Source organism: Lissotriton vulgaris, chromosome 2_1, assembly GCF_964263255.1.
Source record: "Lissotriton vulgaris chromosome 2_1, aLisVul1.2, whole genome shotgun sequence".
Lineage (NCBI taxonomy): Eukaryota > Metazoa > Chordata > Amphibia > Caudata > Salamandridae > Lissotriton > Lissotriton vulgaris.
Window position 1 is genome coordinate 2041520103 of NC_141687.1, and position 16703 is coordinate 2041536805.

The 16703-nt window shown below is 44.6% G+C and overlaps 1 protein-coding gene across 1 annotated transcript in view; it reads left to right on the forward strand.

Annotated features, from left to right (window-relative positions):
- Nucleotides 1-16703, forward strand: part of CEP152 (centrosomal protein 152) — an 804909-nt gene that overhangs the window by 25707 nt on the left and 762499 nt on the right. The window contains exon 2 of the mRNA XM_086958276.1: nt 7313-7439. Coding sequence (XP_086814402.1) covers nt 7350-7439 — 90 coding nt within the window. The 5' untranslated portion in view covers nt 7313-7349. The remainder of the gene's footprint in view (nt 1-7312; nt 7440-16703) is intronic.

Below are 16703 nucleotides of genomic sequence, written 5' to 3' on the forward strand. Positions count from 1 at the left end.
ATACAGGAACCAGTCAGAATTTACATTTACTAGGAGCGCTCACCCTAATAATATAGGCTTTAAATTAATCAACCATAAATACAAGTTTAAACAGCATTAACATATGCACACAAATATTAACTTAACTGCAGGCAGTGCCCTTCCCTGACCCTTAATGTGGCACTGCAAACTGGCAGCCAAAGGGTTTGTGCTGCAGGGGGTTGGGCCTACTTGTCCCAAGGACAAAATACACATTAAAACTTGTTGCCCTTGACCCCAAACAATATGTCCTGGGCGTCGGGCTGTAGGAATTTCACATCCCTGAAGCAAAAGATGTGATGGTGTCTACGAAAGTCAGGTAAATTTACTCGACCATTTGACTTAGATCTTTTGAGTTTAGATAGTAATATTCTTGACTTTTTTTGTGTTTCCATAGTGTGAGAAAGAAGATACGATTAAAAAAGAAGAAAAAAAGAGATTCTGAATATGGACTGGTATCATGGACAACATACATAATAATATCGGGGATATCATCATTTTGATTGAGAAATATCAGTGAACCAAATAGCTAGGTGTTTGATATTAGAAGAGGTCCAAAGAAACCCAAAGGAAGATTGAAGACAATACTTGTTGAATGGAAGAGTCTCAGACTTGTCAGGATTAATTTTATATCCAGAGACTGCTGAGTGAGATGATATTTCAGTGAGAAGAGCTAACATTGCTATTAGGATTTGAAATGAATAAAAGTGTATAATCTTTATAGGCAGCAAGTTTCAACTGCTTATCCCCATTAGAGAAACACGAAATTGAGGAACTATGACAGAGATGAGAAATTAAAGGCTCCAGCACCCAAAATAAATATTGGTGGCGATAAAGAGCAACCTTGACGCACTCCCCAGTGTAAAGTAAGTAGGTGTTTGTTTGTTAACCAGCACTTAGGCTCTATGGGAAGCATACAATAAAGAAATCAATCATATGAAATGACTATGCCATCTGAGAGAATAAATCAAGAAATCCTAGTTAATTCAATCAAAGGCCTTCTCGGCATCGATTGTTCTTGTCACCAAAGAAGTTTTAATAGATGGAGCCTTACTCGGCACATTAAAAAATAAACTGGCATTGTCCGAACTTAATCGTCCTTTTGCAACTCCCTTCTGTTCTTTACCAATCGTAGTTGGTAGCAGAGGATCAAGTTGTAAAGCTAATACCTTAGCAAAACTCTTGTAATCAACATTCACAAGAGAAATGGGATGATAATTCTTCCAGACTTTGTGGTCCTTCCCCTCCTTTGAAATAAGGCAGATGGTAGCTTCTTGAAATATACTGAGTCAAATTCCAGAAGTGGAAAAATAACAAAAGACCTGTAGCATTTTGAGTAGTAATACACACAAAAAATGAGTACAAAATCAAACCGTTAATCCATCAGGACCTGGGGACTTGCCCTTTTTATGGACAGAGAGTTTATTCAATACAGGGCGTCTGCTAACCAATTATGGTACTACCCTTGTTTCTCTGACTTTAGAGGGAGCTTTAGTAACTACCTGCAGTGCTACTCTAGTTCTGCTGACTGAAGTGAGACATATAGTAAATGCCTCTGCCACTTCACCCTCTTGTAGTTGATAACATATTGAAGAAAGGACAGTGAAAAAAATCAGTTAGGGATAGATAGGAGGGGTGTTATGTCATCAGCATAAACACTGTCGTTTACAAATGAGAATTTCTGCTGGATTGGTCCGAGTCATGGGATCCAGTAATCAAACATGGTTAAAAGTCTGCCTGGTCAGATTCGTTTTGCTGATGCATGGCACCATGTTCGGATCCTCTTTTTTTTACTTTCCTATCTCCCTAGTACAAATTCTGTTGCAGCATTTTACCCAAGCCTTATCCTACAGGATGATCAGCCTTAACAGCAAGGTTTATGCTGTGCCTCTGCCTTACTGAAACTATTTTTCCCTCTGTATGTGCCCTTTATTTATTCCCCTCATAATTAATATTTGCCTCAAGAGGCCCCTCTTCCTTGCTACTCTTCCACCAGGGACACCTCCCGTATCTGGGTTACATTTACCCAGATGGAGCCACGTTTTACACTTCAGCCTATACCAAGATGGCTTTTGGATTGATTCCCTATTCTTACTTTCTGTCCTCTTCCTTCCTGTACTTTGTTTCTTTGCTCAGGTTGTATAAACGTGGACTTGACCTTCTTCTGATCATCTCATTTCTTTTACGAAACTTCCAATCACTTGTCTTAGCCATGTTTACTGGGTTCGAGAGGCTTTCGGGTTGTCGGAAGCAACGTCTCCTACTTTGAGTCCCACTTTTTCCATGTGATGTGCTATAATGTCCAAAGCTTTCTGTACTTGCTCAGTGTTGGAGGATATCTTTAGGGCTATTAACTTGTCTGCTTTTAGGACAGTCTACCTGAAGTCAGCTGATCCAGGCTTTAAAAAGTCTACTTCCTATTTGCTATGGCGAGTCGGATTTTATCAGGGCAAGCTACTTTTAGTTCCTACTGGCCCTTTCGGAGAGAGAGCTCAAACTGGCAAACGTGTTCTGTTAATTCAGAAAGTGAATAAGTAATAAAGATTCCTTTAAATCTTGTTTTTTATCTTGTCACATACTCTGTGCATTCAGCGATAGCGGTCAAATGCCAGATTTTGTCTTATTACAAATTGCTGCCCATTTTTTCCACAAGATTGGTGTTTGTTTTGAAGAACCGGGTTTTAGAACCCAGCGGCGCCAGGGGCACGCCCAATGTCTTAGAGTTCACCTGTCTTTGAATACAGAGACACGAGATACTTCTCGGTGACGTCAAAGATCAAATTTATTGGCTGCAACCAGGAACAGAAGTCTACGAAGTACGACATCGGGTAGGTCCGCTAGAGACTGCTCAATTTTCATATTATGAGACATCGTCTTTTATGCTAAAATCACATTCCTAACAAACACCCATTATTTATGAACTGTCCAATCATAGGTGACATTGCAAAAGGTATCGCATAACGACAAACCCACTTTTCAGTTGTCCAGCCCACCATCAATGACATGGGAAAGCCCAACATTCTTGCTTGGACAGGCTGAACAAACCCATAATAAAAGACCACAACCCAAACCATAAACAGGCCATAAAAAAGGGAACAGAAACAGATGCGAAGCAACATAGAGGGGTGTGCGTGTACCATAAACTCAGCAATGTCCTGCTCTTTGATCTCTATCTCGACCAGCTACCGGACAAGGAACTGGCTCAGCAAGGTTAGCTTCAGGCAACGGGGTCAGTTCGCTCAGGTCATCTAAAAGTCAGCTAAAGGTGTAAGTGTCCCAAAGACTCGTTCGGCCGTAGTCATCGGCCTATGTGTGGGCAACCACAAAATGGCTGCCGTACACAAAATGGAACCCGAAGGTTCAGAACGAAATCCCTAAATACGTAGTGAATCCATCAATCGAACATGACGACAACACTCGTACTTGCCGCACTCGCCATGTACGGTTCGCTACTACCAAAATCGTAACGATACCATGACCTTTATGAAACGGGTTTAGAATTACGGAACCTCTGTTTCTTTTTCTGTCTGCAAAGTTAGAGGATTTTGTAAGGGAACTGTATGGCAATCGTGCTAGGCTACAGAGAGTGTTTTTATCTAACACACAACATTTGAATAGCTTGAAAGTGAACTGTATAAATATTTCAAACTAGATCATTTGTTAGGAAAGCACTTTATTCTTTGAAATTGTGATGTAAACTGTGAGAAATTGGGTTACTGGTAGAGGAGGTTGAAACCCTGCTCAGGCAAAAACTGCAATTCTTGTCGATATGAAACACAAGCAAACCCCAAATTAACCTGTGCTCACGTTTGTGGTAGCTTGGCACCAAATCAGTCAGGCTTAACGTAGAGGCAATGTTTAAAGTGTTTATGGAGCACTTCGAACAGTAATAAAGTGAAAATACAACACAAGAAAAACCCCACAGCAGTTTAAAAAAATAGAGTAAAATGTAATAAATTATTTGACACCAAACGACAAATTGAATCAGTAGAACTGGAGATATGCAAATATAAACAGTTAGGTAAAAATAGTGCTTTAAGTACAAAGCTCCAACTCTGTTTATCGACGAAGCACGTGCCAGTACAGGGCCCAAATTAGGGCAGCTGAACAAAGTATCTTAAATCCTGGTTGTAGAGTGTTGCAAGATCCCCTGTCGAGGGTGCTATGCGCAGCAATGGTTCCAGTGAGCTATGGACTGCAGTGCAAGGCCCTACATTGGGGGTGCTTTGTGCAGTCGAGGTTCTGCGGAGCTGCGCTGCTGCAGTGCTAGGTCCTCTGTCAAGGGTGCATTGCACATCATCAGTTCCAAGGAGCTGAGGGGCCCTGCGTTGGGGATGCGTTACGCGGCAGAGGTTACGATGGGGAGCTGCGAGGAGATGCGTCGGTTCTGGCCAAAAAGTCACGGCTGAGCTGGCAGAGCACCTTCAGGTCCGCTTCCAAGTGTCCAGGACTGAGGTGGCACCACTCTGAGGGCAGGCCTCACAGCAGGCAGAGTTCCGTCGCTGGGTTCAACATGTTTGGACCTTTTCTGTCCCTGAGGTTCTGATCAAGATACCAGCCAACGAGCCCTTAGAGTAACTCTGTTAGTCCTGGGTTTAATATGTAGGTCCACTCCTTCTCACTTTGGAAGCAGATAAGCAGTCCTTCTTGCAGCAGAGCAGCACAGTAATCGTTCTGAGTCTTCCAAATGGCCCAGAGATGTAATTTTAAATGCATTTATATTACTGAAGATTTGGGTCTGATGGTCCATCCTTAGTGCCAGCTTTAAAGTAGGAGAAGTATCTAAAAGGTTCCATGCCAAGAGGTGTTTGGAATTTCCTTCCTCCCCGATCTGGCCCCATCTTGTCTTGGGCACAAACACATAGTGTGAAACCCTTTGTGAGTGTGCTGAGGCAGCGCCTTTGATGTGAAGGTGTTGTAGGTGACTGCTTCTTCCCTCTATCAAATCAGAGATGGCCCATCCTGCTTACCAGAAAACAGTCAGAGAGAGCCAAGTCCAACAAAACAAAGATGTTATTTGGATCAAAACGTGTATAAATTGTAAATGTTTGCTAAAATACGATTTCTACACATTATTGCTTGTATGCTTTATAGTTTTATCAGTAAAACCTCATATCAATCAAAGTTTGTGGCCATTTCAATGGATATTGTGGTGTCTACAAACAACTGTATGCTACCACATCATGCTTTCGTAATATAGTTATTAAGTTTGAGAGTTTCTGAACATGAACTGAGAAACATTCCTGCGCCCGACCTGATGTTAACGCTATTAGTGACATAAGAGCCAAGTCAAGCGTTGTGTGCCCTATATATGGGGTAAATTCGTATTATAATGGAGCAAATGTCTATTAAATCAAACAAGGTTTTTTTTTATACAACTGACAAGATGGACTCGCATATTTGAAGGTGCTCTTATGCGATAAAGAAGTGAAAGGTGACTCGGTGAAATAACATATTTGCCTAGGATCACACAATTTTAGGCCAGTTCATGGCTTGAGCGCATTGCAAGTAGGTCAAGTAGATGATTCAGGTGACTAGACCTGAAGGTCTAGTAACATTTTTATTATTTTTCGAGGCCTGCAATCACAAGACAGGCAGACTCCGGATATTTTAACTGTAACTCCTTGTCTTTTCATAGCATGGGGATTTTCCTAACTTTACTACAAATCAAAACCAACATTCCATTAAAGACCAGGAGGTTATGGCAATATAGGTCCCCCCCCTTCCAAGTGGGTGATCCAATTGCGCTGCTTTATTATGTTACAATTCCAGTTTCTAGAAGCCTATTTATGGTTTGTATAGTTCTAAATGCACTACTCACGCTTGCTATTTTGCAATGAGGTTTTCACAATCCTAATGCATGGGCTTCAGCTTGCTGGTTTGTCTTGGGACCTAGCGGCTTCTATACATGTGGCTCATCATTTTCTTCATACCTATATCTGGTTGGATTTTTCTTACTTGCTGATATCTGCGATAAAGAGCAGTTACTTGGGTGTTGATTCCTCTTATGGATAGGGACAGTTACATGACAATGTGTTGTCATCTTTTTATTGATCCGGATAGGATAGTAATAAAAGGTTGTTTGCGGATTGTGAAAGCAGCATGCCTTTAAAATCTCAAAATACTCTAATGATTTCTGAATTCTAGTGCAGATCTGAACAGTTTCTAAGGTTAATGATTAGTACAACTTGGCCCATGCAGACATGTATTCTGATTATTTCTGCAAGTCAGGATTGACACTGATTTTGAATCTGAATAAATGTTGAAGGTGAAGGAATCGTGGTGCTAATCTAAACGTTCAGTAAGGATTACTGAGTGATGGGGCAAGCCTAACCTGAGAATTCTTAATATGTGGTGGCTATTCTTGGAACTGTGGTGCCCGCTGTGACGGAATGCTTGCACTGACAAATTAGGGGTAATTCTTGACATTGTAGAAACTCTTTGAACAGTGAGGCAACGTTATGCTTTTGTGGGTAATTGCAGATATTGTGTAATGCTGTCACCACTGCTGTCTGAGGGCACAGCTTGTAAGTTTGTTATAACCTGTCTGCATTCACCAATTCAGCCAGCCACCAATCAGTGAACTTGCATATCCATCTATGAACTTAATCACACTGAGCTTGCCCAGACACGGTCACTTATTCATTCATCCAACAATGACTGTTGTCATAATGTTTTCTCAAACACCCATTGACACCCATTGACAGGGTAACACACACAGTCTTCAATGAAAAATTACTTAGTTAAAAATTAGCCAAGCTTATTGCTTTTTACGTTCTTCTAGCCATTGGAAGTTTGACCAGTGTACCTGCTTAAGATATTCCCGTAATGCTCCGGGGTATATGTTTATGCACAGTAGCTATTATCTCTGCATGTCTATGAGCATTCATCTTAGAAGGTCTTACTGAGAGTAGGGGGAGCTAATAAAAGACCTGCTCTACTTATTCCCATCCTTATGAATACCTGCAGACAGTAAAAACGATTGTCTAAGCCTGCATTTATACATATTTATATCGGCACCCTTTCAAAAACATACTTCAGTAAAATTCCTTTTTGAATGAATTGTTCCTCTTTCCAAGTTCACTGATCAAATATCAACATTCAAAATCGTACATCGTTAGTTATGTGATGCCTCCAAACCGTCTGAGTTTGATTTGGTACGAAGGAGGAAGATAGGAACAAATAGTGTCTGGAGGTAAAAACAAATAAACACAGTATCAAAGAAGCCAGTTTAATATGTACATTGCATTTGCAAATGGTTGAATTTCTTCTGACATTTGTTTTTTCCCTTCAGGTTTACATTAAAGAAGATTTTCTCCTAAAACGCCACAATGTCTCTGGATTTCGATAGTGGGGCTCTTCAGACACAGCATGATGATGAAGAAGAATATGATAAAGAGGACTACGCCAGAGACCAGGAGGTAAACTTGTTTAAAGTTACTTTTAAAAAAATCCTGATTTTGTTTGTTTAGTTATCTTCTATGAAAGTATATATTTTTCAAATAAATAGTCTTTTAGGTACTGTGAAACAAGATTTTTTTCCAGCCACCATTTCTTTCGTCAATGTAGTGAATGGGGATTTTGAGTTAGTTCACGCTTTCCTATTTTTTGCTTAAAACATTTCTTTATCGTCTTTTTCAGTTTCACAGTCAGTTAATGTCATATCAGGTGCATAATCCTCTGCTAAGAGCATGCGTCTGTAATATTACAGCCATATATATCAAGTACAAACATATGCAATCAACTGCAGAAGATAACGCACAACCAATTAACAAAGGAAGAGCAGTGCTGTGTACTTACTACGACCAGTAACTATAACGTCTGAGTGGTAGGTCGGGAACAGTGGCGATCAAGGAACAGTGGAGTCCACATGTTTTCCTGTTTGGGCAGGAATGTACTACAACGATTTATTAATGTAGACAAAGCATTCTTAATCTCACCCTTACGTGCTCTCGCATTTTTGCTAGATTACTAATCATTGGACTATTTCAGACCTATGTCACTTCATGCATGCTCTCTTCCCCTTGTACTTCTGCAGCAAGACCAGGTCTGATTTTTTTTTTATTGAGAGCCTGCCCACTTGTTTGAAACTGGATTCCTAGTTGCTTCTGATTCCTTAATGGGTATAAAACGAAAGAGTGAGCGAGAGTGAGACTTGGAAACACCCTCATGATCCCTTTGTGCCATAGCCCCATTATCTCTGGAGCTAGCCCATTCATATCTCTTAAGGTTTTGGAATGGGGTTATGTTTTTGACTCACTGACCCATTACTTGCCAGATAATGCCTGATGTGTTTTTAGGTCTCGCTGAGTCAGCGCGCATGCGCTGCTCGGAGAGCTATTTAGTAGCGGCTTTGGGAAGTGCTTCCAAAACAGTGACCAGCTTGCTAGAACGCGCAACAAGCATGCCCGCTGCTGCACGCGCATCCCTTGTTTTCTATTTCTTTACTTTTGCTATAAACGCGGAACCGGCGCTTTACTTTTAACATTAAAAGTAAAGCGTGGGTGCCGCGATTATAGCAAAAGTAAAGAAATAGAAAAAACGTCTATTTCTTAACTTTTGCTATAATTGGGGTACCCGCGCTTAACTTTTAATTTTAAAAGTAAAGCAAACAAACACAGCGTGATCTTCCCACTGATTCAGACAGCCAATGTGGAGCTTCCATTTCTGCCCAAAATGAACATTTTCCAACTTATCAGAGCGCTGTTTCATTCTTAAACTTTGCAGAGTTTGCCCTAATTTGATTTCATTTTGAGACAAAATATGTTCTCCGTAATTCGTGAAATCTGCCGACGTGTCCATCGAAACGACACAGTGGCATGCATGACACGAGGTCGGGCGATAATCAGAGTGATAAAATGTAGCGTATAACATTACACAGCCACCTGTTATTGTAGGTTCTGCATTGCATGCTGGCTTCTGTGCCTCTCTCCTCCAGCTGTCCGAGTACAAAGCAGTGCCCTGGCTATTCTACTACGCAAACGTACAGCATACATGTTCAGGACTGATAAAAGTATCTCTGCGCTTAGGGCGCTTTCCTTTTTAGGTCTCGTAGAGAGACCTTTTGCCGTCCATCCACAAAGCTAACTTTTTACGAGGATTTTCAACAGTTCACGTGAAATCACGTGACCACAAGCTCCTCGTGCACGAGCTTGCATTTCCCCACAAGCTTCCCCCTGCCAGCAGCATTTGCCACATCAAAGGCTTCAGCTGCCCCGCCCCCCCGCCGTCACTTATTCACGGCCGCAGGCCGTGCCTCGCTTCAGGCTTCCCCCTGCCAGCAGCATTTGCCACATCAAAGGCTTCAGCTGCCCCGCCCCCCCGCCGTCACTTATTCATGGCCGCAGGCCGTGCCTCGCTTCTACAAACATGGATTTCCTCACCGTGCCTAGCTCTACAAACACGCACAAAATACTCTCGAGCGGCAACTATTATTGTCCTAAGTGAAACCTGCTTTTCTCGATCAGAGTGCATCTGAGCCCTTCCTGTCCCCGCTTCCTTCAGATCTCTAGGTAATGCACCGCTAATGCCGCCCCCTGAGTGACAGGGTCAACCCTTGGTAGATGTCCCTAAAACAACACCCCCTTCGGGGCGAGTGTGCAGGAACAGGGACGAGCTTCCGCAGCTGACCCGGAGAGTTCAGCAGGCCGCGGCTAAACGGCCGCACATCCATCACTGCGCAACGAGGGGACAGTTGCACGGGTCAGCAGGGCGGCGAACTGCAATGAACTTTCCCCCTGCCCTCCCGGCCATGCCGAGTGCGCCCCCGGAGCTAAACTTAGCCACTTCCAGAAAGCATGACCTCTTAGCCAAGGGGCGAGCATGTGGGCACAGGAGGAGGCAAAGTGTGCAAACTGCAGTGCCAACAGTTCATGCGCAGCAGGGGTCGGGCCTGTGGCACATGCAATAACACGCACACACACAGGCACACCAGAGCAGGCACATTAGGGCAGCAGCAGACCCGTTAGCGCAATGCCTTTCCGTTTAAATCACCACACCTCTGCCAACACATCCATCCATTTTAAAATAAGTTTATCGCAAAACTCGGCATTCTATTTTTAAGGAACGTTAAAATACTTAAACATTGTGTTTTTAGGAGATAATTCTCATACATCGCAAGAGAGAGTTCTTCAGACACATTTATTGCAGACATTTCCAGCAGGTACACTGTAATCCTCTCCTAGAAATCGATGTAGAAAAGAAACAAACAGTGAAAGCAAAGGGAGAGCGTGGCACGATGACACCACTTTCAGCCAGTTCCACCAGCTCCTGCGAAGTTCCTTTAGACAGGTAACAAGTATGCGCCACATATATCTAACCCTCTCCACTTCTCATCGGCTGCAACCCGAGATGAAGCTGAAATGTTATAAACAGGAGTGTGATGGACTCGGGCAGTCGGGCCCGATGGGACCAGGCACAAGGCAGGCGGCTCCTCGGCCTGTGGTAAGAGAGGGGAGGGCGCCGCTTCTTTCACCTCCAAACGGCTTGTCTTGCCCCTAATAGCAGCGTTTTGACCGTTTTAATGGAAACATGTTAAGTTCCAAGACCAACAGAAATTGGGCAATGTTGTTTCAAGCAACGGAAAAAAAGTATACTTCTGGCAAGCTCGCCTGGCTTCTAAAATACATTTTTTTTAAATGTACATATAAAGAAAAAAACACTTCTTTTGGTCACGTAGAGACTGTTCTATCACACATATTCTATTTTGACATCTTTGACGGTATTTTAAACTTGCCTTGGTTTAATCATTTCATTGATGCCCCTTCTTCTCTTGCCAGTAATGTCAAATTTTGTGTGCCATCGCTCCCTGTGACATAATCAGAGGCTTCATGCGCGCGCGCCGCGCTCTCCCTCTGTTGCCATGGGCATTAAACTCACCAGGCATCCCACCCCACCCCTCTCCATATGGCCGCTCGAGTTCACTTCGGAGTGCTCTCCCCGACAGGCTCTTCCCTACTGCCCCATTTGTCTGTGCCTCTCATCAGACTTTAAAGGCAGCCGCTCCTCTGCCTGACTTCCACTGTAAGCTCCCTCTTGCTTCAGGCTCCCTGACCCCACCTTGCTTCCCCTATATGCGGTTCTTGATTCTGCCCCACCCATTGACCTCCAATAAAAGCTCCTTAATAACTAACGTACGCCCTGATATCTTTATCTGAGACAGTCCTTCTCCTGGACGACCTCATCCCTCCCAACCCATTTCCCTCCCTCCTTTACCCTGTAATCAGACCCTTTGCTATCTGTACCTCAGCTATGTAAATTGCTGCCCCTGGCGCGCTTTTGCCACCTTCTAACCCTAGTCAGCGTGTATGTTTGCTATTTTGATTTACCAGCCTAACCCCGAAGGCTCGTCCCCTCCACTGAGACCACACCCCCTGTTACCTGCTTTTTCCACCTCTACGTGCTCCCGACCCCCCCCTTTCCCCCCCGCAAGCACACCCTCTGTCCGGCTAACCCAGGTCACTCCATCCATGCCACCTCTGAAGGTGACAATCTGCTCGGCAATACCTGTACCCATCACCCTCAGCCCTCCCCGCATCCTTCCTTGCAATACCCCCTTCACCCCTCCCAGACAGCGCCTGCATGTCTCCCGAGTGCCCGCAGACACTGTACCCAACCGGCCTCTGAAGGATAAAGGCATTGGCATGATGACTAGCCTCCCACCGCCGCAACGGTCCCCTTTGTCTACGGCATCGCCTCCCCATCCGTCCTGCCGCCAGACCCCTCGCTATTCCCTCCCCAGCTGTCCAACTTACTGCCCCTCCCCCCACTGCACACCCAGGTGCACCTTCGTCCCAACCCCCAATCCGTCTCCTCCATCCTAACCACGAACCTCCAGGGGCCAAAACAGCAGAAATGCAGAGCTCCCCCTAACTCAGCAATGAAAACTCTTCGCTGTCTCCTCCCCAGGATGCCTAAACACAGTGTCCCCCCCCTTGCACCCTTCCACATGAGCCCAAGGACGATAAACCATACCTAGACCCAAACCCAACCCCACCCCCTCCAAAGACGGCAGCTCCGAACCTAAGCCTCACCCCCCCCAACCATCCCCCCACTGTCCTGTTACGCCACACTCTATGCTCCTGAGCCCCATCTCAGCAGCTGCAACACCGTCCTCCTGTCCGTCTGTACTTTTTTCAAGCCCACAAAAAGATGTTAATATTTCACTTCTGTTCTTGGATTTTCGTCTCAATAAAATACGCTGAACATAATCTTCACAAAAGTTAATTACAAAAATGTACGCTAGTGCCATTATAAATTACAAAAACTTTTTTTAAAGTATTAATTATAAAAAAATTAAAAGCCATTGTTATGTGTAATAACAATACATCTAAGTCATGTAAATACAACACATATTGCATTACAAATGCTATAGGTATCACATTTGCGAAAGTTATAACTATTGGCATTGTAAATGACAAAGCTATTAATTTCGCTGTTTTCAAAACCAACACATAAATAAAAAATGTGTCATTTACAATAGCAATAGCTCAAACTTTCCTAATGCAAAACCTATTGCATTGCAAATGCTTGTTTTAGGTCTCGCTAGACCTAAAAAACACGCACACACAACCACGCACACACACACACATAACCACACACACAACCACACACACGCAACCACACACACAAGCACAAACACACTCACACACAACCACCCACGCAGCCACCCACGCAGCCACCCACGCAGCCACCCACGCGCAACCACCCACGCGCAACCACCCACACGCAACCACCCACACGCAACCACCCACACGCAACCACACCCACAACCACGCACACCACCATGCACACCACCACGCACACCACCATGCACACCACCATGCACACCACCATGCACACCACCATGCACACCACCATGCACACCACCATGCACACCACCATGCACACCACCATGCACACCACCATGCGCACGCAACCACGCATGCAACCACGCACACAGCCACGCACACAGCCACGCACACAGCCACGCACACAACCACGCACACAACCACGCACATCCACACAACCACACACCAGCACACCACACAACCACCCACACAACCACCCACACGCAACTACACACGCAACTACACACGCAACTACACACGCAACTACACACGCAACTACACACGCAACTACACACGCAACTACACACGCAACTACACACGCAACTACACACGCAACTACACACGCAACTGCGCACGCAACCACGCGCACACAACCACGCGCACACAACCACGCGCACACAACCACGCACACCACCATGCCCACCACAATGCACACACACACACGCCCACACACATGCCCACACACACGCACACACACACGCACACACACACGCACACACACACACAACCACACACACTACCACACATACACACACAACCACATACACACACACACAACCACATACACACACAACCAGATACACACAACCAACCACACACACAACCAACCACACACAACCAACCACACACAACGCACACACAACCACGCACACACAACCACGCACACACAACCACGCACACACAACCACGCACACACAACCACGCACACACAACCACGCACACACAACCACGCACACACAACCACGCGCACACAACCACGCACACACAACCACAACCGCGCACACAACCGCGCACACAACCGCGCACACAACCGCGCACACACCCGCGCACACACACAAAACCACACACAAAACCCCACACACACAAAACCACACACACAAAACCACACACACACAAAACCACACACAACCACAACCACACACAACCACAACCACACACAAACATACATTCACACACACAACATTCACACAAGCACACCCATACATACAACCACACCCACACATACAACCACACCCACACATGCAACCACACCCACACATGCAACCACACCCACACATGCAACCACACCCACACATGCAACCACACCCACACATACAACCACACACACACACAACCACACACACACACACAACCACACACACAACCACACAACCACACACACACAACCACACACACACACAACCACACACACACACAACCACACACACACACACAACCACACACAACCACACACAACCACACACAACCACACACACACACAACCACACACAACCACACACACACACAACCACACACACAACCACACACACAACCACACACACAACCACACACACACACACACACACACACACACACACACACACACACACACACCCACAAACACCCACAACCACACACAACCACACCTAGCATTGGCATAGCCAATAGGTCTTGCCTCTGGGACCTTATAAGTGTTTAGCCACGCAACAGTTGATGTGGTTGCACCAAGGATATTGTGCTGCATAACTAAATACTTAGAAGGTCCCAAAAGCGAGACCTATTGGCCATGCCAATGCTTGTTGTTTTTCTTTCTTTACACAAACACTACTCTCCTAAGTATATTCAATATATGCAGACAAAGAGCATCAATAACAATTGAGAGGGGCCATGAAAAAACTATTGGAGAAATATGAAATGAAAATCAAGATGGGGAAACAAGAGAAATTCGATCGCGATGAGCGGGACTGCGCTATGGGAAGAGTCCTGACTTTTGCAAAAAGATATGAGCAAACCCGTAAATAGGTGAACAAAAATAAAACACAAACGGATGTATCCCAACCACGAGTAGAAACTTCTGAGTCTGACATAACAGAAGGAGAACAATCCGGAGAGCAGTTGGCAGGCCCCTCAAGGATATCACTGAAAACCCCTTTTTTAGCAGGAGTTCAATATCATCCGCCAAACCTGGCTGAGGGGAGGAAAGAACAAACCCCCAGAGGACGGAGGAAAACCAGAAGGGGCGGCTGGAAGGGGAAGGGCCAAGCCAAATCAGACCACAAGAATGACAAGGAGCAAAACAGGGGCAAGATGGTAGAAGAGAAAGACCATCTGAGGATCATTACCCTTTCACATAAAGTGCTGACGACCACTGAAGAATCCGTCCTGAAATTAGGTCTTACATTTTGCCCCAACCATCACATGGAATATACTCAAACAAGAATTGACTTGTTTAAATTCATCCGCCAACTGAAGTTACACAAATTTTATAAGATCAAACCAACAACCATAGAAGCTAAATTTCTGAAAACGAATTTAAGCGACACCGATCTCCTGAATGTAAACGATTTGACGGCATTGGAATTGCTAGAAGATCTACGCCAGGAGAGTTCGATGGAGATAAGATCGCCGGCCATAACATCTACTCAAAGAATAACAAGAGGAGAGGTGGAACAAGAGGCACCAAGCAGCGGCTTGAAGCCACCATCTGAATTTCTGCCACAGATGCCTCTTGACACTAGAGATACCTTTTCTGATTTAATCATCAAGGATTTGATGGCATTTAGGGAAAAGAGACAACCACTTAAGAGGCAGGATAATCTTACAAAGGCACAACGACTGGTGGTGAAGAATTTGGAAGACGACACATCAATTATCTGTAAACCGTCGGATAAAGGCGGAAATGTCATCCTACTCTCCCGGGAACAATATGTCAAAGAAGCTATGCGTCAATTGGGAGATCAAAGTTGCTACGAATTAACTTCGAAGGCCAGATACACTGAAAGCTTCAGCCAACTACATCTGCTGTTGAAAAAATGGCATGATAGACAAATGCTAGATTTGGATGAATATTTATTCCTTAGGACAATTAATCCCATCCTACCAACGTTCTATTACCTCCCAAGGTACGCAAGGACATGGACAGGCCGCCTAGATGACCCATAGTCTCCTCGATGGGCAGTTTAACTGAAAATCTTTCCAGATTTCTGGATCATTTCCTGTTTGAGGCAGTATTGGGCTTGAAATCGTACATTAGAGACACTACAGGCTTTATTGAACATATTGAGAAACTGGACTGGCAATCCAGCTATTGCTTGATTACCCTTGATATCACTAGTCTATACACCTGCATTGACCACGTACAGGGCCTGGCAGCAGTGGAATACTTCCTGAAGAAATGACAATTGAAATTCGCAATACACAACAAAATGCTATTGGAACTGATTGAGTATTGTCTCTTTAATAACATCTTTCATTTTCAGGGGGATCTCTTTAGACCGGTCTCCGGTACGGCAATGGGCTCCTGCTTTGCCCCCAGCTTTGCAAATTTATTCGTAGGCTGGTGGGAGGAGCAGGTAGCCTGGGCCCCCGAAAATGAGAAGTGGTCTAACCAAATCGTGTTGTGGTATAGATATATCGACGACTTATTTGTGGTGTGGAATGGTTCTGTGAGTGAGGCAGAAGAATATGTAAGACTCCTCAACAATAATAACATCAATTTAAGATTCACTGGATAGGTTAGTTTGGTGGCAGCAAATTACCTGGACCTGAAGGTAGAAATACATGAGGGAAAGATCAATACAGGCTTATTCAGGAAACTGACAGCGGGTAACAGCACGCTTCACGCTTCAAGTAGTCATTCCCAAAACTTGATTAACAGCATCCCTTATGGGGAGCTTCTTAGGTTAAGACGTAACTGTTCCAAAAGGTGTGATTTTGATCTTGCAGCCAGAGAAAGTCTCAACAGATTTCTAGAAAGAGGTTATAATGGTGAACTCCTAAAGAACACGCTCCATAAGGTTGACCAGCTACCTAGAGAGGATCTCTTCATAAAGAAAACCCAGAGTAGAGATGATGGGAGGTTTCGGATGATCACTACCT